General features: G+C 42.4%; 8 protein-coding genes across 8 annotated transcripts; 3 read left to right on the forward strand and 5 right to left on the reverse strand.

Annotated features, from left to right (window-relative positions):
- The first annotated feature begins 524 nt into the window (after positions 1-524).
- Positions 525-2,096, forward strand: C7974DRAFT_402625 (alpha/beta hydrolase). Its single transcript, XM_046142740.1, has 4 exons — positions 525-687; positions 848-1,262; positions 1,325-1,678; positions 1,733-2,096. Exons 2-4 carry the CDS (start codon positions 900-902, stop codon positions 1,910-1,912), a joined length of 897 nt encoding a protein of 298 aa, XP_045993703.1. The 5' UTR covers positions 525-687; positions 848-899; the 3' UTR covers positions 1,913-2,096.
- A 14,627-nt stretch (positions 2,097-16,723) lies between these two features.
- C7974DRAFT_436794 (uncharacterized protein) lies at positions 16,724-18,034 on the reverse strand (the record flags this gene model as incomplete). Its single annotated transcript, XM_046145150.1, has 3 exons — positions 16,724-16,835; positions 16,874-17,490; positions 17,534-18,034. The coding sequence occupies 3 exons, from the start codon at positions 18,032-18,034 to the stop codon at positions 16,724-16,726; spliced, it is 1,230 nt and encodes a 409-aa protein (XP_045993704.1).
- Positions 18,035-18,770: 736 nt separating this feature from the next.
- C7974DRAFT_417006 (uncharacterized protein) lies at positions 18,771-19,638 on the forward strand (the record flags this gene model as incomplete). The annotated part of the gene is made up of 2 exons (XM_046144031.1): positions 18,771-18,891; positions 18,941-19,638. The coding sequence occupies 2 exons, from the start codon at positions 18,771-18,773 to the stop codon at positions 19,636-19,638; spliced, it is 819 nt and encodes a 272-aa protein (XP_045993705.1).
- Positions 19,639-19,887: 249 nt separating this feature from the next.
- Positions 19,888-21,225, forward strand: C7974DRAFT_402636 (uncharacterized protein). Its single transcript, XM_046142741.1, has 3 exons — positions 19,888-20,778; positions 20,845-20,989; positions 21,052-21,225. The coding sequence occupies exons 1-2, from the start codon at positions 20,281-20,283 to the stop codon at positions 20,971-20,973; spliced, it is 627 nt and encodes a 208-aa protein (XP_045993706.1). The 5' UTR covers positions 19,888-20,280; the 3' UTR covers positions 20,974-20,989; positions 21,052-21,225.
- A 316-nt stretch (positions 21,226-21,541) lies between these two features.
- C7974DRAFT_366609 (glycosyl hydrolase family 61-domain-containing protein) lies at positions 21,542-22,812 on the reverse strand (the record flags this gene model as incomplete). Its single annotated transcript, XM_046139853.1, has 2 exons — positions 21,542-22,125; positions 22,180-22,812. The coding sequence occupies 2 exons, from the start codon at positions 22,810-22,812 to the stop codon at positions 21,781-21,783; spliced, it is 978 nt and encodes a 325-aa protein (XP_045993707.1). The 3' UTR covers positions 21,542-21,780.
- A 2,663-nt stretch (positions 22,813-25,475) lies between these two features.
- C7974DRAFT_318378 (Tannase/feruloyl esterase) lies at positions 25,476-25,757 on the reverse strand (the record flags this gene model as incomplete). Its single annotated transcript, XM_046138651.1, has 1 exon — positions 25,476-25,757. The coding sequence occupies one exon, from the start codon at positions 25,755-25,757 to the stop codon at positions 25,476-25,478; it is 282 nt and encodes a 93-aa protein (XP_045993708.1).
- A 9-nt stretch (positions 25,758-25,766) lies between these two features.
- On the reverse strand, positions 25,767-26,132 carry C7974DRAFT_417008 (uncharacterized protein; the record flags this gene model as incomplete). Its single annotated transcript, XM_046144032.1, has 1 exon — positions 25,767-26,132. The coding sequence occupies one exon, from the start codon at positions 26,130-26,132 to the stop codon at positions 25,767-25,769; it is 366 nt and encodes a 121-aa protein (XP_045993709.1).
- Positions 26,133-26,191: 59 nt separating this feature from the next.
- C7974DRAFT_442800 (uncharacterized protein) lies at positions 26,192-27,002 on the reverse strand (the record flags this gene model as incomplete). The annotated part of the gene is made up of 2 exons (XM_046145422.1): positions 26,192-26,739; positions 26,985-27,002. The coding sequence occupies 2 exons, from the start codon at positions 27,000-27,002 to the stop codon at positions 26,320-26,322; spliced, it is 438 nt and encodes a 145-aa protein (XP_045993710.1). The 3' UTR covers positions 26,192-26,319.
- Positions 27,003-27,528: the final 526 nt, after the last annotated feature.

Below are 27,528 nucleotides of genomic sequence, written 5' to 3' on the forward strand. Positions count from 1 at the left end.
GAGACTGAAACCTTATTTCAAATCAAAATCCGAACGCGGAATTTAGCTACTCGGATATTGGCTGTAGGACTGCAAGGCCCGAAGAATGTCGGGCTTTTCTGAGGCGAAGGGCCTTGCATTTGTGGGAGTGGTTTCTGATATTTAGTGGGGAATATTACTACGGAATACAAAATGGAGGAACTGGGCAGTGCCTAGAGTAGCTCTGGCTCAAAGCCGAACGTAAGTGGATCTAGCGTCTTTGGGGTCCCCTGAACCTCAATACAGCATAGGCTTGGTGTAGCGTCGTTACGGACAGAAAACGTGACTTGCTTACACGCTGTGTAGCGATCAGCGACTGGCTACTGCAAAGTCGAACAAAGAGTACTGAGTTGTAAATTAATCAAAATGCAGCATTGAGCCGGGTGCACACAGTTGTGTTAGTGCTGATTGCTAATCACTAGGGTCTGACACCAACACTAGACAGCTGCTTGGCAACGACTAAAGCAAACTGCTGACACGCAAATACCCTCGTAACTCCTTAACTCCTTAACTCCTTAACTCCTTAACTCTCTAGAAGCCCCACTCACGAAGAGACTATCTTGAGCAGACCAAGCGATATGTTTAAAATTCATCAATCCTCAGGTCAGACAAACTCCTATCTACAGTTCATAGAATCCCTTGTTATACTATTTGGTCGTTTACAGCTTAGTAAGTATACCTAAATTTTTACTTTTATATCGTACCAATCTGACGTTCAATTGTTGGTTGCCTCTATTTCTGTTAAACGTTTCAACACTTTTATGCGTTCTCTACCTTCTTGCTAATACTTTAGCTGTCTTTCAACATGTTACTTACTACATCTGCACAGAACGTCCTATCCAAGCGCTGTTATCTTAGAGATAAAAACCATACATTGCACTATGTTCCAGATGCAACATCTCCGTGTGCCACATCTAAGCGGCATTGATGTTGCATACTACATGCCGAAACCGTATGACAGGTCAAAGGCAACCCTTGTTCTTATTCACGGCTTCAGCATGTCCTCCCATGTCTTTACCGGCCATTTTCAAAGCCAAAATTTGACCTCGGAGATGAATCTCCTCGGTATCGATGTTATTGGTCATGGCGAGACGAGAGTCAAGAACGACACCTTTACTTATTGGGATACAGCCATTATGATTGTCCAACTATTGGACGCCCTCAGTATCAACGAGGCATTCATACTTGGAACTAGCCACGGTGGATGTATTGCCGTTCGCACATATCTGATTGCACCCGAGAAAGTAAGTAATTCTTGTCACAAAATCTAACACTCTGTGCTAGTATTAAGCTATAAGTACTACAGATCGAAGGAATCATCCCCATCGGGGCACTTATGGACTGTGAATCTAAGCGAGCGCATGATCAAGGCTGCTGGGACGCAATGGCAGGGTTTGAACCTCTGCTCAAAGCCTGGACTAGCTCAGTCCCTACTCCAGATTTCGAGCTAGACGATACCTACTGTAATTTCGTTGTCGACGTCGACTTTGGCCACGACTGTCCGGATACATTGCGCGACTTCTGGAAACAAGCAATCAAGAGCTACTACTCAGGAGATGATGGACGAAGGAAACTCAGGATGGCGGCTATAAATCTACGAGACCGTGATAGCCTTCACGGCAGGCTTGGGTATGTTCGTTGCCCAGTACTTTGGCTTCAAGTAAGACATTTTTGAATCCTCGCTAGTTCTTTGACCAAGACTTACCAAACTCAGGGCACTGAAGACGCTGTGAATACAGTAGCAAACGCGAAACAAGAAATAGACCTGATCCAGAACTCGTTGGATGCTCGTTTACAGATTATAGAGGGAGGCTTACACGTTCTTAGCTACTCGCACCAAGAAGAGGTCGAACGCGCTGTAAGACAGTTTGTAGCGATGCATCACCGGGCTTAAAATTGAAATTAAAGGGACTACTGTCAGGACTTTAGCCCCGAGCTGTACTAACAGGACTACATTAGGCAAGAGTAGGCCTATATAGGGCGGGGTAGCATAGTATATAGTTATAGACTTTATAGAGAAGGTAGGTATAGAGTAGGGGATCTATAGGTACGCATAGATAGTTTTTATATAATAGTAGCCTATAGTATATCTAATACCCTTCTAGTAGAACTTAATATTCCTAGGAGAAACTATTATAGTTTGCTTAAAGAATAGCTTTAACTAATTCTAGTAAGTTAAGTTCTATTTTCTTCTCTATAAAGGCAAGAGTTATTACTACTACTATTTCTAGGTATTACTTAGCTAAGTTAGAGTTAATACTAGGGTGTAGTTAGTAAGAGCCTAATAATACTTAAGATTAATTATTTAGCTAGGCTACTTTAAGGTTACTTAAGTCTTATTTATATTAGCTTAAGATATTAGTATGTTTATTCTACTTACTAGGCATATACTTAATCTAGAATTAAATAGACTTAATACTTCTACCTAATAGGCTTAATATATATATAGTACTTTTATAACTATAAAATATTTTAAGAATTAGTAGTTAGAGCACACTTAGACCTAACTTATAATTAATATTAGTTTTACTTACTATTTTTTAAAGGCTTAGAAGATAGTAAATAGTTCCTTATTATAGATTTCTTAGTTAAGTTCTACTCTAGCTAGGATATAGCTATTAAATAGAATAAAGTACTATTACTTATCTAGATATTCTTAAAATAAAATACCTATATTAATACTATTAGATACTTTAGTCTTAATTCTTATAGAGTATATAGACTTAAAGTAATATAAGGTTAGTATAGCTAGAAGACTCTATTTAAGAGACTAAAATCTAGTCTAATATACTTCTATCTACTTAAACTTATTACTTAGGCTTTAGAGTATAATTAAAGGTTTAGTAACTTAAGAAAACTTAGGTATAAATTATTAATAGAAACTAGTAAAACTAAGGTATAACTTAACTCTAGTAATTATTATAGGGGGCTTCTAATTATATAGGACTTACACCTTCTTAGAGTCTACTTTAATACCTATATTAGTAAGAACATAACCTAGGTATTTAGTTCTAGTAATATAGAACTTACTTTTCTTAATATTAATTTAGAGACTAGTAGATCTAAGCTATTTAAGAATAAGCTTAATATACTTCTTATAAGCTACTTTGTCCTTAGAGTAGATTAGGATATTAAGGTATATAATATAGAAGTTATCTAAATAATTAATAAGTATATTATTTATATTCTATTAGTAGGTAGCTAGACTATTATAAAGGCTAAATAGCAATACCTTATACTTATAGGTGCTATATTAGGTATAAAACATAGTATACTCTTCTAATATAGAGTCTATATAGATTTAATTAAATACTATATAGATATTAAATTTACTAAAGATCTTAGCTTTTAATAGGCATGCTAATAACTTATCTATATAAGGTATTAGATATAAGTCCTTATAGGTAAGGTTGTTAAGCTTCTAGTATTCTATATAGATCTATAGACTACTATTTAGTTTATATATATATAAGACTAGAGAAGTAAAAGGGCTTTAACTATACTTAATCTATCTTTACTTAAGTTATTCTTATATAAACTTCTCTATAGCTTTAAGTTCTTTAAGGTTCTACTTATATAATAGGGAGTATAAGTTAAGTAAGAGTTCTTCTAGTATAATCTTATAATTATATAGTTAATAAGATAGTAGTGTCTTAGCTTCTATTTTATTAAATATATTAGCATATTAGCAATATCTAGCTAGTTGCTTATTATATAGGAGATAAGAGTTTTTAAGGTTATCTTAGTAGTTATCTAGTAATTACTAGATTTTATATAAGTTAGTACTAAAGAATTTGTTTTAGGATTGTTGTATAGTAAAATAAAAGGCATTTACTAATAAGAATATAATAGTAGCAATCTTAGGTAGATATAGTATAGAAGGGAGTTAAGGTATAGTTATTAAGGTTTTATTTACTTTAGCTAAAGGCTAAGATTAGAATTTTTATATAGAGATTATACCTTATATATAATATATATTTACTAATAGGCTTAAGGCTTATTAATAATTATCTATATCTTATAGATTATTTTATTACTTAATATCTAGTTATATATTAGGAGAGACTATAGGTTAATATAATATTATTAAAATAGAGTAACGTACCCCACGGGCGAGTCGGACAACGGGCGAGTCGGACACTTTTGCCAAGCCCCCACCAAACTCCACCCCATTATAACACAAAACAACCTAGTTTGGTGCTGCAACGTGCAGTATAGTCTGTAATACTATTCAGAAACTACTTCTATCTCTTTCTTACACGTTCGCGCGTTATGTCCTGTCTGATTACACCGTCCACAGCGCCTTTGGGAGGGCTCACCTACTTCAGCGCGCACCTGCTTCTTTGCCTTCTTACCATCACCACGCGCCCCAAACTCTTTTAGAGCTGTTAATCGCTGGCCCTCTTTAACTACTAGAGTACCTTCTTTCTTAACCCGCTTTCTTTTGTGTGATTTTCGTCGTGTGGCTGCCTCATTAGCAGCTTGAAGCTGAGTAATCTCCTGTTGCGCCAACACTAGCTTATGCGCAATTATTGCTGCCCCCTTTGCCACCTTCTCAAACGCCTCAACCATAGAGGTAGGCGAGCTATCTATATGCCTCTGAATCCTTGTCTTTACAAGCGTTGATTGCGACCCAAGTTCAAGGGTGTTGCTTGGGGTTTGCGACTGCCAGAGCTCGTTGTTGACAGGTAGTAGTGGTGATGGCGTGCGCAGCTTCACATCGAGGCTGCTTATAACCCGTTGTGGATCAAACGGGACCAGTCCAGCGCCTCGGAACCCTCCCTGAATGTTGCTAGAAGTAATTGCAGCGTTGTAGGCGCGTATAAAGCATGGTAGGAACTCTGTCTTTGTAATGTGGTTGATCTGGTTGCGCATGAGTATTTCGGCTTGGCGCCCATACGCCTTCTTCAAAGCAGCAAAACAAGCCACATCAAGAGGCTGTGTAAGGTGCGATGAGTGAGGAGGCAAGCAAAGAGCAATAATCTTGTTATCCTTGCAGTATTGCTGGAATTCAAGAGAGTCGTGGCTCTCATGACCATCAATAATGAGCAAACGGTGGGTGCCAACAGTACGCTCCTTTGTATGCCTGTTAAAGTGGTTTATCCAGTCCATACCAAGCTTGTTGGTAGTCCAGCCGTTATCAGAGACTCCGATAACCCAGTCTTGAGGCAGTTCTTCCTCCTTGTACCAGGCAGAGAGGTGGTGGTGGGCCTTGAAGATAAGGAAGGCAGGAATGGCCCATCCTTTGGCATTGATGCCTACTATAGCTGTAGCCCACTCCCGGTCGCCTGGCTGGATAGCTTTTGGCCGACCTCGTCGTTCTGAAGCTGTAACAACTGCTCCTGGGGAGATCTGGCCCATCATGAAGCCTGTCTCGTCGAAGTTGTACGTGTCTTCATCCTGGATGCCATACTTGGCTTTGGTGTTGGCTACCAGGCCAAACCAGCCCTGCAGAACCTCAGGATCCTCACAGAGAGCTCTCTTGTAGTCGTACTTGCGATTAAACTTGACTTTAAGTTCTGGGTGTCGCTTAACAAACGTACTGGGCCAGTTTACGCCGACAGGACCCAGATTACGCTCAGCGCGCAAAGAATTGGCCATAGTAGCCACATCTGAGAGCCGAGGGGAAAACCCTCGCGCATCTAGCTCAAGAACATGTTTAACAATCACCTCCTCCTCATTGTTGTCCAGCTTCCGTGAGTTGGCCATAGAATCAGCGCGTGAAGGTCGTCCAGTGCGCTGGTCGCTTAGTGTGCTTCGAGGGACCTTGTAGATAGCAGCAGCGCGTCGCAGAGATAGAGTCACGTCTTGTTTAAGAGCCTGGAGCGCAAGCTGTATCTGCGCTTCTTTTGACGCGTCTAAATAGTGTTGTTGAGAAGACATTGGTGTAGGAGAAGGTGTTTGGTGGGGGCTTGGCAAAAGTGTCCGACTCGCCCGTTGTCCGACTCGCCCGTGGGGTACGTTAAGTAGAGTTATAGGATTTTAAATACTTAGCAGGCTAAACTAACTAAGACTACTCTATATTAAGTCTAAGTTTAAACCTATATAACTATTTAAACCTATTAATATAATCTTAAGAACCTAAATTAATAATAATAAATAGGTAGTTATATATCTTCTATCTATCTATAATTATATAGAGTTAGATATAATAAAATATAGGGGATATAATCTAATCCTAAAAGCCCTTTACTTATGCTAAGAAGGGTAGCTTCTAAATAAGGGTTTAGAAAGCTATTAAAATAGAGTTTATAATTAATAAATTTAAGAATAAGAAACCTTAGTTACTAGTATTAATTAAGGAGTAGAATTATATACTATAACTCTTATAATATAGTATAGTTTTTAAAAAGAAACAAAGTCTACTAAATAAATAAGATAAGAAAAGATTTAAGAGATTATATTAGTTTAGGCCTAAGTAGAGTAATTCTCTTAGATAACTCTATTTCTTATAGGTATTAGGTCCTTATCTATATCTTTCTTAGTATCTATAAACTTCTCTTATTTAACTTTAATTTTATATACCTAAGGTATTATATATTCTTTTATAAAATATCTAGGTTTGCTATAGTTATAGTAAGTACTAGGTATTAGATCTCTTATAGGTATTAGTATACTTAGCTTTACTTATAAGTTTAAGGTACTATATATAAATATAGTTAAATAGAATAGGTTAGAATATTCTTATTAGTATAATAGTAAAGTAGGCTGCTTTAAGTCTAATTAGAGTTAGAGCCTAAAGAATAGAGGCTAGGCAATAGCTAAAGGTGTTACTATTAGATTATTCCTTTATTCTATATTATAGATAGTAAGGTATTCTACTATCTATAAAAAGGAGTTTACCTATTACTATTTAAAACCTAAGTTAGGTACTTAAAGAGCTAGAGTAAGTTTAGTCTATAGATAATAAAACTACTCTAATTAGAGTACTTATCTCTTAATAGCTAAGCTAAGGAAATAACTTTTAAAGGCTAGGAAAGTTTTATTTCTTTCTATTTAAAGTTTATTAAAAATTACTTAACTCTCTACCTACTTATTTCTAGTAAAGAGTATATTTATAGAAGTAATATTATCTCTTCTATAGTATAGAAATAGTTTCTATTATTATCTAATAAGTACTAAGGTTCTAGGTACTCTTTAGCTAACCTAGAGGTATAACTCTAAATAAGGGCTATATAAGCTTAGGTAGACTAATAGTAATCTAAGTTAATCTCTAATTAATCTTATATTAATACTTACTATTACTAAAAAGTAAGGCTCTTTCTATTAGTAAGTACTTTAATATTAGAAGTTCTTTTACTTAGCTTTTCTTTAGTTATAAAGGTAGTATTTACTCTAGATATTTATTAGACTTTTTATAGTCTAGGGGTCTCTATAAAGAGATAGAGAAGGTCTATAGAATAAAGACTAGTATAAAGTCTAGCTAGCTTCTAATATAACTAATAAATCTTATAGGCTAATACTATATATAAGTAGTCTAATTCTAACCTACTTTTCTCTAAAGATAGAAGTTATTCTTAGACTAAACTAGAAAGAGGTTTATAGAACCTACCTTTTCTAGACTTAGCTTAAGATCTAGTTAAGAGACTAGCTATTATACCTAATATTATATTAAGTCTAATTTAGGTATATTATTAGTAGTCTCTATATCTCTACTATAGCATAATCTAATATAACTTTTCTAAAGTAATAATCTAAACCTAAAGGCTTTAGTTATTAAAAAGTCTCTAGTATCTTAACTAGAAGTAAGTAATTCTAGAAGTAGTATAGTTAGATATATATTAGACTACTTGCTTATAACTAAATACTTATATAATATTATTTAAAAGCTATTACTAGTTAAGATAAGTTTTAAAGTATAATATAATAATAGTAATATACTAGATAGGTAAGTTAACTAGATAGGTAAGTTAATTACTCTGCTAAGACTCTACTAAAGTTCTACCCTCTTTTAGCCTATAACACTCTATTATAGGCCTGCAAATAGTAATTTAACATATTATAGTATAGAAGAGCTATCTATAATCTCTTTTAATATATACGCAAGTTATGCCCTATCTTCTAGCACTGCTTATAGCATCTTATAGTCTATTAACTTTTATTAGTATGCACTATCTTCTTTATATATTTACTATTACTATATACTATAAACTCCTCTAGAGTAGTTAATTATACCCCCTCTTTAACTATTCAAGTCTCTTCTTGCTATAAATGCTTTCTTTTATATAATTTATATTATATTATAGCCTTGTTAGCATCTTAAAGCTTAGAAACCTGCTTATGCACTAATACTAGCAAATATGCTATTATCTTAGCACCTTTTAAGAGCTTTTCTAGCGCGTTTATAATAGAGAAAGGTAAACTATCTATATACTTTTAAATCTTCTCTTAAACTAGCTTTAATTAAAACCTAAATTCTAGAGTATTCTAGAGTATATAGAACTACTAAGGCTTATTAGAGATAGAAAGTAGCAATAGAGTGCGCAGTTAAATATTAAGGCCTATTATAACCTATTCTAGGTTAAATAGAACTAATCTAGCGCCTCTAAACTCTCTCTAGATATTACTTAGAGTTATTACTATATTATATACGCATTTAAAGTATAGCAGGAACTTAAGTTTTAAGATATAGGTAATCTAGTTATATATAAGATCTTTAGCTTAGCGCCTATATACCTTCTTTAATAGCGCAAAACAACCTATATTAAGTAGCTATAGGAGGTGCAATAAGTATAGAGGCATATAGAGTATAATAATCTTCCTCTCCTTATAGTATTATTAGAATTAGAGAGAGTTATAGCTCTTATAGCTATTAATAATTAGTAGTTAGTACCCTTCTATAGCATGCCTCCCTATATAGGCTTTAAAGTACTATAGCTACTAGAATCTAAGCTTATTTATAGTCTAACTATTCTTAGAGACTATAATAATCTAGTTATAGAGTATTATATTCTCTTTATACTAGGCAGAGAGGTAGTTATAGCCTTAGAAGATAATAAAGAGTAGAATAGCCTATCCTATACTATTTATGCCTTAGATAACTATTATCTACTCCTAATTGCCCTATTAAACTACTTTTAGCCGCCCTTAACGCTCTAAGCCTATAATAACTACTTCTATTAATATCTAGCCTATTATAAACCTAGTCTTATTAAAGTTATATATATCTTAGTTCTAGATACTATACTTAGCTTTAGTATTCTATATAAGGCAGAACTAGCCTTATATAATCTCTAGATCCTTATAGAGGGCTTGCTTATAGTTATACTTATAATTAAACCTTACTTAGAGCTTAGGGTAGTGCTTAATAAATATATTAGGCTATTTTATACTAATATAGCCTAGATTATACTTCTTATGCAAAGAATTAGCTATATTAGCTACTATAGCTAGCTAGGGGGCAAATCCTCTTATATCTAGGTTAAGTATATACTAAACAATTACCTCCTTCTTATTCTTATCTAAGTTTCTTAATTTAGGCATATAATTAGCTTATATAGGTTATCTAATATATTAATTATATAATATTATATAAGACGCGTTATAGAAGGTTATAGCGCGTTATAGGGAGATTATTATATCTTATTTAATAGCCTAAAGCGCAATCTATATCTTAGCTTCCTTTAAAGGTCCTAATTTATATTATTATTATAGCATTATATAAGAAGATAGAATTTTAGTAGGGTCTTAGCAAAGTAATTAACTTACCTATCTAGTTAACTTACCTATCTAGTACGTTAGTTAATTCTTATAATTTTCTTACTTAGTACTCTTAACTATAAGATATAATATATATAATAAAATTAATTTTAATAATATTAGTTTATTAGAGATATATCTTAATAATATAAATATAGTATAAAGAGCTTTTTAGAATATACTAAGTACTTCTAGGCCTAAGTTTTATAAAAATAGTATTCTATATTATAATAATTTATATAGGTATTATTAGAGCTATTTTAACTTTCTTTCTTTAGGGTTTACCTAGTATAATTAGAATATATAGTCTATTACTAGGTATTTAGTAGATACTTAACTAATTACTATCTACTATTTATACTCTTTTTAGTAGTTTAAACCTAAGTAAAATTAGAATTATTATATTAGCTACTATACAAGTAAGTCTCTATATCTATATATTAGTATTAAAATAGCTAATAGTATAAAGTTAGTAGAAAAAGCTATCTAAGACTATCTAATAAAGATTCTAGTTATTATAAGTACTTATATAGGCCTATATTATAATACTTTCTAGTTCTTTCTAGTCTTAATATTAATTAGTAAAGTAGTTACTATAATATAAAATATCTAGTTATAGTAAAGTATTAATAAGATATAAATAAATTAAAGATTAAAGAAAAAGTATATAAAAAACTAGAATAGAGATATTAAAAGAACTAAATTATTATAAAGTATACTACTTAAGAAATATATATAAGCTATAGTAATAAACCTTACTTAATAGAAGCTATAGGCTAAAGGTTCTAAAGAGTATACTTTAACTAAGCAAGACTCTATAAGAATCGACTACTAAAATCTCGAATCTTATAAACAAGATACTACCTAACTTAAACAACCTCTAACTCCCCTCTAACTTAGTCCTAACTTACCTCTATTGCTATTTCTTATCTATCTATAGCTAACTAAGACTTATAGGTATAAAAGGCAAGCCTATAGCAGTTCTAGGATAGATAGTTTTTAAGTATTCTTTATATAAGACCTATAGGAATAAGATTCTCCCTAGTTATCGACTTTCCTAGTGCTCCTATATACCTCGTAGTAGAATCGGAACTATATTAGAGGATCTTATTACCTGCGTCGCTATAGACTCTATAGAATAAGATTCTTCTACTAATAGTTTAGTATATAGAGGTAAAGAAAGTACTAAAGTAGCTCCTATTATAGATACTAAGATATATAATATTTTAGTTAAGCTAGGTATATTACTACTTCTATATTTCTATCTTATTCTAATTTATAAAGTATTATTTATATTAATTATAGTTCTCTATAGTATTTTTAATAATTAGCCTTGCTTTTTTAATTTTTTCTTAAATATATACCTTACTAGTACTATAATTTTTAGTAGTAGGCTAGTAGTTATTTCTCTTCTATATTTATATATTATTAACCTAGGCTAGGTTTTACCTTATAATTTTCTCCTTAGCCTTACTATTATTTAAGCTTTCTCTAGGCTAAACTTTAATTTTACTATTTATCTAGGTGTACTAGCACTTGTAGGTATAGGCACCTCTATAATTCTTAGAGTATTATTAGAATATCTAGGTATATTTACTCTAGGTATTATTCTTATAGTTAATATATATTATAGGTAAGCAGCATATATAGGTAAATAGCATACTTTTATAAAGACTCTCTCTTATTATACTATATTATAGCTTAAAACACTATAAATTAGCACTATATAAGATAAAACAAGCTATAATATTACTTAGAGACCTCTTCTACTCTATTCTTGCACGTTTATATATTGTGCCTACTCTCTCTATACCTTCTATAGTATTATTAGGATAATTTACCTTCTTTAGCACGCACCTATATCTTCCTCTTCTTTCTATTACTATATATGCTAAACTCTAATAGAGTAGTCTACTACTAGCCCTCTTTAACTATAAGGCTTCCTTCTATCTAGATATACCTTCTTTTATATAATTTATATTCTATAGCAGCTACTAGAGCTATATAAAGTATAGTATTCTCCTATTATACTAAAGCTAGCTTATATATAATAATTATAACCTCTTTTAAGACCTTCTTAAATACTTTAACTATAGAGGTTAGTAAGCTATCTATATGCCTTTAAATCCTCTTCTTTATAAGTGTTAATTATAACCTAAATTCTAGAGTATTACTTAGGGTCTATAACTACTAGAGTAGGCTATTTTAGGGGAGTAGTAGTAATAGAGTGCGCAGCTTTATATTTAAAGCTAATATAACGCAATCTAAGGCAAATAGAGCTAATCTAGCCTTTTAGAACCCTCCTTAAATATTACTAGGGGTAATAGCTCTATTATAAGCTACTATAAAGTATAAAAGGAACTCCTACTTTATAATATAGTTAATCTAGTTATATATTAGCTAATTAACCTTATCCCTATATACCTTCTTTAGAGGGCTAAAATAAGCTATATTAAGTAGCTATAGGAGGTATAATAAGTATATAGGTATGCATAGACTTATAATATTATTATTCTTATAGTATTACTTAAATTCTATAAAGTTATAGCTCTTATAGCTATTAATAATTAGTAAATAGTAGGTGCTAATAGTATATATCTTTATATACTTATTAAAGTACTTTAACTAGTTAAAACTAAGCTTATTAGTAGTCTAGCTATTCTTAAAGATAGTAATAATCTAATCCTAGAGCAGGTTAACATCTTTATACTAGTTAGACTAGTAGTAGTAGGCTTTAAAGATAATATAGGGTAGAATAGCCTACTCTATAGTATTAATACCCTAGATAACTATTACCTACTTATAATTACCTAGCTAAACTACCTTTACCTATCTATAGTTCTCTAAAGCTATAATAACTACTCTAGAGCTTATCTAGCCTATTATAAAGCCTATCTTATTAAAGTTATAAGTATTATTATCCTAGATGCTATACTTAGCTTTAGTATTAGCTATAAGGTTAAACTAGCTCTATATAACCTTAGAATCCTTATAGAGGGCTTGCTTATAGTTATACTTATAATTAAAAACTACTTTAAGCTTCTCTTAATATAAAATAAACATGCTAGCCTAGTTTAAGCTAATAGGTGCTAAACTATACTCTTTCTATAGAGAATTAGTAATATTAGTTATATCTATAAGCTAGGAGGGTTATCCTTACTTAGCTAGCTTAAGTATATATATAATAATTACCTACTTCTTAGTATTAGTTAGATTCTATAAATTAGCTATAGTATTAATATATAAAGGTTGTCTAGTATATCTTATATATAGTATTATTTTAGAGGTGCTATAGATAGCTATAGCACGTTATATAGAGAGGTCTAGGTCTTGTTTAAGAGCTTAGATTATAAGCTATATCTAATATTCTTTTAACGCGTTAAGCTATTATTATTATAGAGGTATTAGTAGAGGTTAGTGTTTTAGTAGGGTTTTAGTAAAAGTGCGCCGTTCGCCTATATGCGCTGCTTACCTATAATATACGTTGGTATATAAGCTATATAGCAAATAGTAAGAGTAAAGGTATAGGTTATAAGTCTACTCTAGAGTATTAACGCAATAGCTATTAGCCTTGTCTTTACTACTATTTATTACCTTTAGGAGATTAGATACTTAATGCTAGAGAGTAGTAACAGGAAAAGTCTTAGTTAGGAGCTATAGTAGGTTGTTATTGCTACTGTTACTTATGCGGCAACTGCCTAGATTAAAGTCCTACTAGCAATGGCGATTATATTTAGTGCTGTTCTGGGCCTAGTGTGGTACGGTGCTATTGGTCAGTGAGAATGTTCCATTCTGGACCTCACCGTGTCCGATTTCCTTGAGGGCTTGCCGTTCGTAAAGCTGTTTTCCTCTAACGCACCGATTACATGCCTTCCATACGTGAGCATTTCGTCCCGGCAACAAGATACGAATTCATGTACGATAGAAGAAGAAAGCGACAATACTTTCAGCGCGAAAGTGGAAACAGTTCAAGTGATTCAAATTCCAGCTAATGGGAGCAGACCCATATAGGTTCCTATTGCCTTCATGTCTTGTCGCTGAAATCCAAATCCATTATTCCAGGACTTGGATTTACCTCGTGCCCGACTTCCGCGAGAGTTGGGCATCCTGCCACTTAAAACGCAAACCGAGACACTGCTCTGTCGAGAATCAAACTATCAATGAGATTGAAGGTGATTGCTGGATATACCGCAAAGAGAACGTCGATCTCCTGGAGACTGCGTACGGTAAGCGGATCCAATCTTTCGTTGGTATCGGTTAACCTACGCAGGCGTGGCTAATCCGGAGTCGGGTACGAGTTCCATGCTAGCCATTGGTGTGTCATGGCGCACGTCAGTTCGTTCTGCCAGCCGGCTTATCTTCTCAACGTATGCCGATTGAGAGAGCTGGACTAGTTGTTGTTTGCGGTCTCGGATTACCTCAACGCCAAGGAACCACTGTAGGTCTTCCCCTCCAGTAAGCGTGTACTTTTCCTGGAGCGAATTGATAACCTGTTGGGCTTCAACCTCTCGCGCTTTGTGATAGGCTAGGATGATGTTGTCGACGTAAAAGAAGATGATGATATTGTCCTTGATCATACAGCATGGTTCGTGGAGTACTTGGTTGAACCCAAGCTGGGTCAGGGATGACGTGAATTTTTTCTGCAACAGCGATGGGGAAATTCGTAGACCGTACTGTGCCTTCTGGACCTTGAGTATGGTTCCCGGCTTCTGGTGCCTGCACGGCATCCTCATGTATATTTCTCGATCTATAGCTGCGTGTACGAAAGCGTTTGTAACGTCGTATTGTTTAAGTTCTAGGTTTTGTTTTGCTGCGACGGCAGCCAGCATTCGAAACGAGCGGCTTGCTAGTGTTGCAGCGTAGGTGTCTTGGAACGTGACGTTTCTCTGTTGATCCCCTCTTACTACCAGTCGGGCTTTGCATTTGAGTAGATGGTGATACTTGTCCAGCTTGTACGTGTACACCCACATACAGTCCAATATCTGATGTCCTGCTCGCTTGACTGGGGCTGCCGGGATCTCTGACCATGATTGCATCTGCTTGTGGCTTTCGAGATGCTCCTGTTCCGCTGCCTTGAACATCTCATAGAGTGGATGAACTTTCAGGTCTGAGTAGGCCTTTGGGAGTGGAGGAAGCTGGCTTTGGTGCGGTTTGACGCCCCTAGACAGCATTCGTCGAAGTTGTGCCTTGTCAACTGGTCTTCCTTCGTGCTGACCGATAATTCCCGATTGAGTCCCAGCCATGAATGCTGCTGCCCACGGAACTGTTGTTGACGTCCCTTGATTATCTTGTGAGTTTGCGTGGTGGTTGTCTTGAAGTGTTTGTACTAGGAATGCTACTGGAGGTGGAGTTTCTGGAGGAGTTGGATACGCTTCTCTCATTTCCTTGCCTTTGTAGCTTCTTCGAGGTCTGTGTGATGGGCCGCTCTCTTCTGTCGTGTCATCCTCGTGGAAGTTCTCTGTCTCTGATTGCTCCGTCTGTGGTGTTGGAAGTTCGACGGTCTTCATCCAGGTCGATATCTCTTCGAGGGTATTCTGCATCAGGTTTTCCATCAGGTCCTCAGTTTTGCCGTTGAAGATAGTGCTCTCGTCAAACACGACATCTCGAGTGCTTATGACCTTCCCAGTTACGGGATCCATACTCGGTAAATGTTGGTGGATTGGTAGCCGACAAGGTATCCAATCCAGGCTTTCGGATCCAGTCTCTGGAGTCTTAACTTTTCGCGGTGCATGTCGTCTGTCATGGCAAATGCCTTGCATCCGTATGCCCTTAGATGTGCTTGGTTTGGCTTTCGGGGTCCTGTAACGATTCCGTTCAGGGCTGCAACGCGTATGAAGAATTTCTCCTATGGGGATTTTCAGTGGTTTGAGTAATTTGGTGTTCGGTTGTACAGGTATACCGCGGCTTTTATGATTTCCGGCCATTGGTCCCATGGTAGATTGGCGTCCAGTCGTATTGCACGTGCCTTCTCTTTTACCACACCCCCTGAGCGTTCAGTTCCTCCGTTTTGTGCTTGAGTGTCTGGGGCTGAAGGTTTGAGTTTAATACATAGGGACGTGCACCACCTGTAAACTTCCGATTTGACGGTAGTGATCTCGTTGTCAGACTCGATGACCTTGACCGTGACGTTGAATTGCTTCTTAAGGACTTGAAAGAAGATACCAAGAAGTCGAATGATAGATCACGCTGGCCGATTGTCTTTGAAGTAGAGATCCCATCTGTAGCGGGAGTAGCGATCTATTATGAGGAGTTGGCTCTTTTCTTTGGTTGAACTGCCTTCTTCGTAGCTGTGGAAGTCGATCGCTATTCGTTCTCCTGGGCCGTCGTCACTCAGTCGTGGTGTGTGTCGAATCTGTCGCCTCGACTTTGCTCTTCCACATGCGTCACATTCGACTGTTGTGACGCCTTTGATCCGCACCCCCTCAGACTTGTGGACGAGGTGTTCAATTGCCGCCGGACCTGGGTGTCCTAGTCGCTTGTACCAAAGTATGGCTTTTGCCTTCTGAGTGGCCCGTTGCGTTCTCGAGTTTGTTCGTACATAGAAGATGGCGTTGTCGTTTTGGTGTTGTTCAATCACCCATTGGTCGCACACTTCCGTTAATATGGCGACGATAGAATTGTCACGTCGACGTAGGGCCGTCGATTCTGGTTTATTGTCCCACCAGATTCGTTGTTGTCTCAACAGCCTGAACGATACCAGGTTGCATAGGATATCTGGGCACAGAGCAACGTTGTTGAGTTGGATGATATGTTCCCCGTGTTGGCCTCGGGCCTTAATTCTGACAGTTCCATATCCTTTGATCCACACTTGTGTGTTGCCTGCCCAGACGCAGTCACGAGGCGCTGGCGAGCGAAGATTCTCTTTTCGCTCAGGCTCATTGCAGATGTGTGTTGTTGATCCAGAGTCTAGGATAAATGAGTCTTTTAGTGGGTACTGTTGGTTGTTGGCGTTAAATGATGTCACCGCCATCACAGCATCGATCGTCGCTACGGTTCTTCCTTGTAGTCATTCTGTTGATATGTCCGGCGTTTTCGACATTTTGATTCGAGGTGTGTTCGATCGTGACGAGCTTTTGAGACGTGCTCTTTTCCTGTCTGGGTTAAGGTCGTTCATCGCTCTCTGTAACTCGTCATCATTATTTGTTTTGTACTATACAGGCTTGTGATGCTCCTATTTGGTTTGAACCATTCAGGTGCCTTTTCAGGGTATGCATAGTAGCAATCTGCAAGATTGTGGCGCTGTCCACAAGCAGGACACTCGTCTCCAGCTGCCGCTGTGGTCCCTGTTCGGGACTGCTTGGATTTGGTCGCTTGACCATCGCGTTTTCTTTTGAACCTAGGTTTTCCCAGGGTGCCCTGTGGAGGGGCGGATGGCGCTCTTTGCAATACATCAGAGGCGTCCCTCTGTGTATCCTGGGCGGTTGCACCGCCGGCGAGATATGATGCTTCTCCTGCAGCGAAGGCGCTCTTCTGCTTGCCCTTGACAGGGTAGGATTGGCTCATGTGACCTCGGAAGAGTTTCATCATCTTCCTCCAATTCATGGTCGTTCTGTCGTACCCGGGACCGGAGAAAATGGCTACCCAAATAGGGGCCACCTTCGAGACAGCGCCTAGGAAGTCAATCGTCACATCTTCGGTATTGTGTACTTCACCAACTTCGAGGGTCTCCACTCGAGTGGCTGCTTGGTCGTATTCCATCAACCAAGTCTCCCAGTTGTTTGGTGTTCTTATAAGTCTGAGCGCGGCGTGGTATCGTTCTCGCGCGCGTTCGTTCTTCTTGGGGATCCACCCCAACTGTTTCTTGGAGTGATGATACCCATTCCCGGACTGTCTTTCCTGAGTCATAGCAGCTCAGGTGCAGGTGAGGGGACACAGTAGCTAGGATATGGTTGATCAGCTTCTCATATTTTGGCTGTTCCTCCTGATACTCTTTCTCCTGGAGCTTGTAGGCTTCCAGACGCAGCTTGTAATCCTCCCGATCGTCCTTGTATTCCTCTTGACCATCTGGGGATAGATCAGAAACTCGCGTTGGCACGATTGCCACAATGGACTTGTCTCGTCGTGATGGCTGTGTGTTTCCGCGCGTTCGGGAGCTTGATGCTGTGCTTGTCATTGGCGTGTTCGTCGCGATCGACTCGTAGTCCGCAATGATCGGCGGGAGCGGAAGTATTGGTCTTGGCTTTGGTTCCATAGTGCTCTTGGGATCTGCTAGTGACCAGTTTCTTAGCGATTCGCATTTCATTTTGAATTGGCGATACCAGGCTGTCCAGCTGTTGCTGTCGGTTAGGACAACCGTTGCATCTCGGATGTTTTGCATTGACTTGGTGCGCAATTAGTAATTGCGGCAGTGAGACTCTTAATTGTCAGTTTATTGGTTTCTTTTAATTGATTGATTCTTGTTGTTCTGTTTCTACGCCCAAATTGCAGGTACATGTTTGTGTGGTTACACGCGAGCTTTGTGCTACCATATCGTGCCGCTTCCTAGCCCTCGGCCTTAGGGACTGTATATCTGACAAAACTACATGTACATCCAGCCAGCTTGTAGGAGCGCTGCATAAACTAGCTCGGGGGATGGACTTCTTGTACAGGTTGAACATATCCTCGAAGACTCCTTATGGTCATCTGCTGGCCTAAAATATGTGTGCGATCTGGCTGTGCCCTCAGAAGCAGAAATTGTATCTCCCGGCACCTTGTTGAGCTGACGTAACGGTGCGGCGCAAGGATGCAAGGTTGAGAAGTGCAGCTTGTTGCTGTGTTAAAGCAGCAGGACCACCAACGACCATCCTGCTGGTACTGTAGACATCGTAGCCGTGGTCTTGTTGAGCTGCAGTGCGACATTGGTACTTCCCTTCCATCGCAACGTTCGTGCTCTTCATACTCATCAAGCGCCCAAGCATCACCCATCACACTGCGAGCGTTAGGACCCCGCTCTTTGCAGACTTTGCCCTGCTCGCAGCAGGCTGTGTACTTGCAACCACAGCCAGATCCAGAGCTAAACCATTGCTGTCCTGTCCAACAGCCAGATGGCCGCGTGCGCTGTGGCGTGTGCGACTATGACGCTGCTTGGAATGCGTTGTCTCGAAGCGGTGCCTCTGCACGTCCAGGTGAAGTGGACTGGCGCCTTCGGTGCGCTGTGGTCTGTCGGGATCGTGTGCGCGTGCCGACCTTCTCTCAGTAAGGGGCATGGCCGCCTTCCAAGGCGACAGGCTAACGGTATGTGCAGATGCTCGCTCCACGGGAAACGGCTCCTGGCAGTCTGAGAGCGCGTTGGATCAAGCAGCCATGCTCAGTGCTGCTGCGGTCTTGTCGTTCCTCGTTCACACTGCCGCTACGGGCTTCTTCATGCCGACCGCCTGCGGAGGCGTTGAGTATCCGTGGGAGTTTTGGACGTCGCTTGTCCCGATGGTCGTCGGCATCGCAGCTGTTTCGGCTCTGTTTGCTCAGCAGAACTGCTTCACCGAGTGTCGTCGTGCACGCGAGTGCTTCGCCGCGGTGCTCTCGGTGACGCTGGCCGCCCTCCAGGTCGTCGCGCTTTCGGTGATGCTCTGCATCGTGTTGCTGCACCTCGAGGCGCCTGAAGCTGCTGTCGTGGATTCGCACGCGAAGTCACGGTCGTCCATGCTGGTGCTGTTGTCTATCGCCGTCGCCATCGCTATAGCTGTCGCAGTTGCTGTTGCAAATGTAGTGAGCGGTGTCGCGCGATGGGCTGCGCGAACCGTCCCGATGATCTTGGCTCGTCACGTTGTTGTCGCGGTCGTGCTGGGCGCAGCGGTAGCCTGGCGAGCTCGGGGCGGGCCGCGGGGCTTCGGTTTTCGCGCTTTGGGCACCAGCCCTTGCAGCCGTGGGGAACACTGCCTGGCTAGCGACTGCTCAGGCACTGGTACGTCGTCCGTTGGGCCCATCACTTGCGTTCGCGGCTAGTTTCTTTCTTCACAGCCCTGCGACACAAGCGTACCCGTTTCGCCGTTACGCGCCACTCCTGCAGGCGGCACATCGCCAGGCACTGCAGGCTTTGCGCCTCGCTGCGAGTGGAAGGTGAACTGCAGATTCCCTGAGATGGGTCAGAGTGGCGGTGACAGTCGCAAGCGCTATGGCGCTGCTCTCCAGCGTCTCCATCAAGGTCGTCGATGCAGCGAGGAGTGGGAGGAAGGAGAATCAGGAGACTCAGAGCCAGAAAGATCGAATTTGACAAGTACAAGTGACTGTTGTTGGTCTGCAGCCGCAGCCGCGATACGCAAAGCAGCTAGACTGCTCGCAGCCACCGTTCGCACCAAATCTTGCCAGTTCCATCAGCGAAGAGTCATCCTAGATTCAGAAAATGCATAAGACGATTCCAACTCCGTAAGTACATCAAGTCCCAGCCTGCATCGACGTCCCATGCAGCGTGACGTCCCACTCCTCTGCCATGGCCTTCTGGCATGCGACCATCATCGCCGCCATCTGCGCGATCTGCCCCAGCCTGCCTAGCACGATCTCGTTTCCCTCCCGAAAGCCGTATTAGTAGTACCTCAGGCCAGTCTTCTCGCAGAACTCGCGGACCAGACCCTGCGCTCTCCTCAGGTTATGTCTTGGCAGGCGTGGGAACAGATGGTGGACGGCCTGGAACTGCAAGCCCCCATAGAACTAGTCGAGCCACTCTGGGCACTTGATGTTGATGGTCGTGCGGAGCTGGTGCTGCGCGAAGGGCTCCGTGGGTCTGAGGTCAGACGTTGGCATGCCCCAGTGCGAGAGCGTGAATTGCACGTGCAGGAGCATGGTGACCATGTGCGAGGCGAGCACGAAAGCGATGCCGAGATCCTCGAAATACTTCTACTAAGCTTTGGTAGCTCTGTGCTGACCTTGTCTCGCTCGGTAGCGCTCCGCATCACCTGGTTGCCCGACGCAATCGTGCCGTATTGTATCGCCACTTCCTCTTCGCGGTCGCGCGGCTCCCGAGCCTCGCGTCTGTCACAGCTGCACTTGTCGCACGTCTGCGCTCCCTCGTGCTCGTACGTTGCTTCGAACAGAACGCCAGGCCCAAAACTCACACCCTTTATGCTCGTTCCTGATCACACTGCCAGAGTTCGTACACCAGTCTTTGCAGTCTTCACCCGCAGCCGCAGACATGGCCGTCGCTGACCTGTCCAGCGACCGATCGATCATGTGTGCTGGAGCGTGTGCGACTTTAACGGCGTTTGGGGAGCAACTGTGCGGTGCGGTGCCTCTGCGTGTCCAAGCAGAGTGGACTGGCGCTCTTGGGGCGCTGTGGTCTGCTAGGATTGTTTGCGCGTGCGTACGTCAACTCAGCAAGTGGCATGGCCGCCGTCCGGGGCGACAAACTGACGGTACCCGCAGGTGCTCGCCCCATTGAAGACAGCTTCTGGCCAGGGAACGTGTGGGAAAGAGCGGCCACGTTCAATGCTGCTGCGGTCCTGTCGTTGCTTGTCTTTATACGTCCGCGCGGCCGCTCCTTCGTCGTCAGCCTTTGCAGATCCAGCTGGAGTGCTTACGAGCTTTGCTTAAAGTACGACTTCAACAAAACCATTCAGGCTTTTGTCGCACTGGTGGGTTACCGTTACTCTGCGATGGGACTGTGAGGTGCCACCTGTTACGTCATCCCAAGTGATGTTGTGGAGAAAGACGAGTGGTTACGCGGGCAAAATCGCGATGTGTGCCACTCCTTGCGTGCTAAACTAATAGTAGCGTCGACTGGGAGTCTGAGGTGATCGCGTGCTAGTTCCGAACAATCCACGTGAAGCGCCACCTGGACAGCTCGCTGCCAGCTGCACTACCAGACACTCTTGACACGCTTCTATGTCAACAACATTTCGTTAGACGAAAAAATGAAAGCCCCCCCAATGTTATGATAGATACTATAGACTAAGTTCTACCGCAGAAGCACTCGTCCATTCCAACCTAAACGTATGGACGATATAAATGCCAGACCCGATTGCTTTGCTGCGTTAGACAGCAGCTCCGCGTCTTGACAAGAATTGAAAATATCGACAAAAGCCCTCTGCTGTCGACGAATGCATGTATTTCTATTGCTCGTCGGCCTCCATCTCATTTGACTATGCTAGCAGCTTAGTTCAAGCACTGGCTGTACCACTGGTTGGCAGCCTTGCAAGAACCTGTAGAGCAGCACTTAGCACCGTTATACCCCTGTCCGCCACACTGTCCGAAAAGGGTGGCGCAACCAGTGCCAGCGGGGCCAGTATGCTTAGGAGCAACGACAGTGGCCATGGTGGTGGGCTTTTGTGCTGCAGGTGTGGATGAAGCGACCTCCTTGGCGGGAGTGGTAGGGCTGCTGGAGCCTGAGCCCGAAGCTCCTCCATCCCAGACAGCTGGGCCGGGCATAGGGAAGGCCTTGCGTCCATTGTAGATGCTGAAGTTGGCGTAGGGGTCGGTTGCCTTGTATGCGCCGGGGAACTGTAAAAACACTGTTAGCAAACCATTTTGGATACGATCAACTCTGCTGCTTACCTTGACCATGGGACCAGGGGTACCGCTACCGCCACCCTGAACCTTAACTTGCAGGCAAGAGACGTAGTGCTCAGGCTGGTTGACGTGAGAGCGGTGAACACCGATGTGCTCCATGCGGACAAGGTACTCTCCGTTAGGAGTGTCCTTGGGTATCTTGGCAGCAATCCAGTCCCTGTTGTAGTCGCACCAGGCGGTGGAGGTAAAGTCACCACCGTCGCAAACACCTTCCTCATAAATCTTGAACCAATCGCCAGATCCGTCGTAGGCCTTGACGCTTGCAGGCGCCTTGGACATGTAGACCAGACCGGGACCAGGGTGCTGGAATTTGGCACCAACAGCCAACTTGAGGCGAACCTCCTCACCTGCGTTGACGGTCAAGACCTCGGTCTTGCCAGCAGAGGCAAATGCGCCCTGGTTGCAGACGATATCGGGACCATCGACAGTAGATCCGTCACGGATGTCGGCTGCAGGGTTCGAGGAGAACTTGATGGGGTTGTACTTGACAGCGCGGGACGACTGGCGAACGTACTTGAAGGCGGGCTGCGTGGTACCGCCGACGATGTTGGTGTCGAAGAAGTAATGGGCAGAGGCCACTTGGGCGACGGCAGCAAGGGCGAGGGCGGAAATCTTCATTCTGACCGGGCAGTAATGAATGTCTTGAAGAAGTGAAAAGAAACGTTTGACGAATATAAAGAGCGACAAAAGCGAATGTACTGGTAGTAAGCTACCAAGGCCTCACGACAACTCAGCAGTTCTTATATCGTACGTCTCCATGATCTGCCTCAAGCATTGAGACACTGCTCACGCGCAGATTCAAGTAATCTTGTTTTAATAGAGATCCAAGAATTCTCGTAAATAACCAAGGAGGCGATCAAGGGTTTGGTAACTTTTTTGGGTACTTTCCCATGGCCTCGGGCACTCTGAAACTTCTTGGAAGTGTCCTTATGTTTAATGGCGTCATTAGCGCCCGCTGTCCCCTGGTAGGGCCAACTTTGGCAGCGCTTATACCTGCTTGATCAGTCAACGAAGTGATGATTGTTGACTATTATGCCAAGGTCGCATATGTCCACAGAGTTTCAACCTTCGATTGCCGGCAGCCAATGGTGCTTCCCTTGCATAGTGACAGGTGTAGCGAGTGGGTCGTTTTATTGATAGCATAACGACACATCACTTTGAATGTCTTTAGAAATTGCAACAACTGGCACAAATCATCTGGTGCTTCTGCCAACGTATTTAGAGATGTGTGTATAGTTTCAATATCACAGTCTTGTTAAGTTTACATGCGTGTTTGGCAGAAGAGCCTCCACGAATACTGCATTTCAACCTGAACTTCCCCTCGCCTTGTACGCTGTGGCTAAAACTTAATTAAGCAAGACGTTTTGAGGTCTAGATTAAGTATTTATAGAGTCTAGTACCCGCAGCCGTACGAGCCATTCCTGAGCGGATGTAGTACCCACTGCTAGAAAGAAAGAGCACTAATACAACACTAATGAATGCGGTTTATTAAGTTCCCATTGGAGAGGCGGGCTGATCCACTGCGGCATAGTACACGCCGAATGCAAGCGCCTGTTGTCAAAATACACTCAAGGTATGTTGGGTCAATGAGGAGAATGTTGGCGACCCGAAAATTGTATTCAGAATTCAGAATTGCACCAGCTCTTGAACAAAATAGCATTGATCTTCAGTGCTTAAGGACTTCGCTCGGTGTTATTTGCATGATTATGTAGACGGCTTTCCTCGCAACACGGCGATGATCCCATGTGAGCGCGTGCAGCACTCTCGTTCTAGAAGACCTCATTACCAGGATGTCATTCTACAGGTCCATGTCCCTCTCAACCCCGAAAATATCCAGGCCTGACACGCCACTTCGTATGTCATTTGTTTGTACTGTGATGCCGCGCGGCACAGTCCCGCAAAGTTCAAAATTTATCCACCGGTTGATAGCAGCACGTTCATCGCCAAGGTCACTCTGAGACACTGGTCATTCTGTTCTAAGTCGTATTGGATATTGCACTGGCAATGGAAAGCTGGAAGCCTCCTTGTCGGATGCAAGCGATATTGGCAGGAACTTTGAACCGAGGTTGCCTCCGAGCTAGGTATGCCTTTAGTCGAGTCACGCACCGCACTTGCCTTTGTCCGCCCCACTAAGGAGTGTTTCAAGTATCCAGCGAAGAACGGCGAGGTACTGCTACTTAAAAATAGTCTAGAAACTGCCTCCGAGGACCAGCATTGAGAGTAAACATCGTACAATGCAATCGAAACACCGAAGATCGGGAACATGCAGATAATGAGAACGGGAGATATGTAGCAGGATGGTGTCAAGAGTCCCCAGATTCTCGCTTCCAGAATCACCGTAGTACAACACTAGTTTCACAAGCAAAATGCTTCTTCATGCTTACACCTTGGCATTTATCCTGGCCAGTGTGAACGTGTGAAACCTTTCGCCATGGAAGCAGACCTGTGCATGAACGTAAGTTTCATGTACCGAGTAGATGGTCCGAGAACAAGGCCTGAGTGGATGGTCCCCTGTCTGCTGTGGTGGTCTAGACTTCTTCTTTTACGTGAATTTTTGGGAAGTTTAGGCAGGAATCTCGGCAGGACATGCAATGCTCATGGTTCATTACCATCAAAAATGAGTCAGAGACAACTGAATAAGATCTGTTGGCGGTCTTCACGTGCCCCACCTTGTGTCGGAGCTTTTGCCGCTTGCCGTTTCCGTGTTGCTATCCGTATGATCTCTCCGTCTCAACTACCCGTGTCACTTGCTTTCCGTATAACCTTACCGTCTTGCTATTCAAACGAGCACCCACCTCACTGCTCCTACGATTTGTAAAGTAACTGTGCGTACTTGTTACATGCTTTGACGCCCCCGCCACCATCTAAATTTCAATTCTTGTGTCGCATTGGAATGGGACCTCTGTCCTCGTGTCGTTCTTAACCGCGAAGTCTGAACGCAATCTGTTTCATGACAGTCGAGATCACGGACTATAGAGCGGTGACATGAGGGACAGGACACATTGGTGCTGTCGTAACACAATGTTTGGAATCCGCTCGACTGATCGTTAGACTCACCCGTCCCGGAACCAACGAAGCCGTCTTCGACTGTTTACAATTCATCGCGCTCCCTCTCATGAACTTTCGAGTGGTACACCGTCTTCAACTTCTTCTTATTTCTTGAACAAGTCCAGCTTCATGTCATCTCGGATCGCCAACATCCGTATATACAGGCTTTGCAGGCCACTTACAAAGCTGTCGCCTGATCGATTCGCCGGCCTCGTTGACAGCGGCAGCATCAGTCATCTCAGGTGCATCACCCTTTTCGCGATCCAGTCGACTAACGCAGCAAGAGGATCAATCGGCATGGGACCTCGACCCAAAGCACAATGGCTCACACCAGGCGCAAGAAAGAGGCGATAGATTTCGTCAACTATGTCTGCACCTCTCATCTCGCGTTGTACCCGCTTGCGGTATTCGACTGTACCTTCATGGGGGATAATGTCGTCGGCAATACCGTGCCAGGTCAGCGATTTGGGTTCTGAGTCGCGAAGGGCTGTGAGATCAGTGGACTCGGTCTGCATTGTCCACTGCTATTCGGCTGCGGCCTGCGCCCAGATCACGAAGTAGTCGTGAGGTGTGAGTGAAGATAAGTCGAAGTCCAGAGGAAGGAGGATTTCCTCGATCAGAGGAAGTGCAACCGGGTATCCGGATCGCACGCATTCAGGGAAGATTCCGATGTTTGCGAGAGTCGCGTAGTTGATATCACTAAGCGCGAGAAGGGAGTTAGTCATGACAAGCAGCGCTTGAATGGTGGTGATCTCGCTCCGGTCCAACGCCTCTTCCAACAGCTGGCGAACGCGCTTGCGAAACTGCCACCCTGCAGTTCGCACATCGTCTGCGACTCGTCGAACTTCTTCATGGCGTGAAGGACTTGGAAGGCCCCAGGTAGATGGCATTCAGCAACAACTTCCAGAAACGCGGTCCGCCACAAACCATATCCCTTATGAAAGCTGGTCTGTAAATGATCAAGAATGAGTGGTGCTGACGGTTCCAGTGCAAGTTCAACAGGTGCATGCCCAGGTCCGGGTCAACGCCATCAAAGTCTAGAGCTCCCCTTCGATAATAGTAGTCTTCTAGCTGATATTAGCGTGTGGCTTCAGCAACGAGACCGTTCTCGATCCACTGCTCAGGGATCTCTGGCCGAGTAGGACGGTCGTGGTGGGCATTCTCGTCAAACAAGGTGCTGGTGCGCCCATGGTAGCTTGATATGCCCTTCTCGATGACTATACGAGAGACACTGACCGAGCGCTCAGCACCTGATGCATTAGAGCGAATGTCTTCGATGGTACCAGGTGCAGATGTCGCCTTCGTGCTGATGGTGCTGGAGGCAGTCACGGGCACGGGCACGGGCAGCTTGAGCAGTCGGGCGCGGACGTGGGCGGCATTTGGGGCGTCATGGCCGCACTCAAAGCTGCATAAGACCAGGATGATGATGGAGCTCGGGCAGAGATTTTGTGCATGGTATAACTCGCTGGGAAGCTCAGTCACTGGGTAGCGGGCTGCCTGTACCAAAAGTAGGATGTAACGGTACTATGTGAGGAAAACGGAGGCAGATTTTACTATCGCCTCGGAGCGTAGCGGTACAGTACTCTGGTGTCAACAGACAGTAATGCAGAAGGGCAACTCTCTTGCATTAGGCCTATTGCCTACTCGGCCATCTGGGCTGGTACAGTAAGAGGTGTCCCGTGATATAATGCATCCATGGCGATACACCTGCCGCGAGCACACTCTGTCGAGTCGAGACTAACTACTACTCTGAGCTGCATTGTGGTCTGCGCAGATACTAGTCTTGTGACTGGACGTTGTCCTTACTGGCAGTTGTAGCTGCTCGAGCTTGACTCTTGTGCACTCCTCGCAACCGTAACCTCCGTAAAGTGGCTCGTTGCACTCGCAAAAGACGCCCTGCGGTCGCTCCTCGCTAGACTGATCCGGTGTTAGCTAGCTGGTTGTTGCGGCAGTGTGTTTGAAGGCGATGGGGTGCGCGGCGCGGCAGCAACACCACTTGCAGCACCCACAGCGTCACCCACAGGCTTCTGTTTCTTACGAGATTTCGCAGCAGCCTTCTGTGATGCCTATATGGCAGGGAACCGACAGATCGGAGTGCAAGCACTGACCTTTTTTGCCCTTTTTTGTACTAGTCCCGGATACCTATACTTCGCGATTACCGTGTCCGTGCACTCAATGCGCGGATTCAGTCAATGCGCCGAACCACCCTAACAAGCACGTGCAGAAATGAGGCTTTACAGCCACATATAATACTTATTATCACAGGATAATCTAGTGTACTGTTCT

The sequence above is a fragment of the Boeremia exigua genome (genome assembly GCF_020726555.1).
Source record: "Boeremia exigua strain MPI-SDFR-AT-0100 chromosome Unknown C7974scaffold_11, whole genome shotgun sequence".
Taxonomy (NCBI): Eukaryota; Fungi; Ascomycota; class Dothideomycetes; order Pleosporales; family Didymellaceae; genus Boeremia; species Boeremia exigua.

Excerpts from the sequence above, each read along its gene's own strand:
- C7974DRAFT_402636 (XM_046142741.1), top strand. The coding sequence starts at position 20,281 with ATGTCTTGGCAGGCGTGGGAACAGATGGTGGACGGCCTGGAACTGCAA. Across the intron at positions 20,779-20,844 it reads TTCCTGATCACACTGCCAGA|CGACCGATCGATCATGTGTG; the intron begins GTTCGTACACCA and ends TGACCTGTCCAG.
- C7974DRAFT_402625 (XM_046142740.1), top strand. The coding sequence starts at position 900 with ATGTTCCAGATGCAACATCTCCGTGTGCCACATCTAAGCGGCATTGAT. Across the intron at positions 1,263-1,324 it reads ATCTGATTGCACCCGAGAAA|ATCGAAGGAATCATCCCCAT; the intron begins GTAAGTAATTCT and ends TAAGTACTACAG. Across the intron at positions 1,679-1,732 it reads GCCCAGTACTTTGGCTTCAA|GGCACTGAAGACGCTGTGAA; the intron begins GTAAGACATTTT and ends TACCAAACTCAG.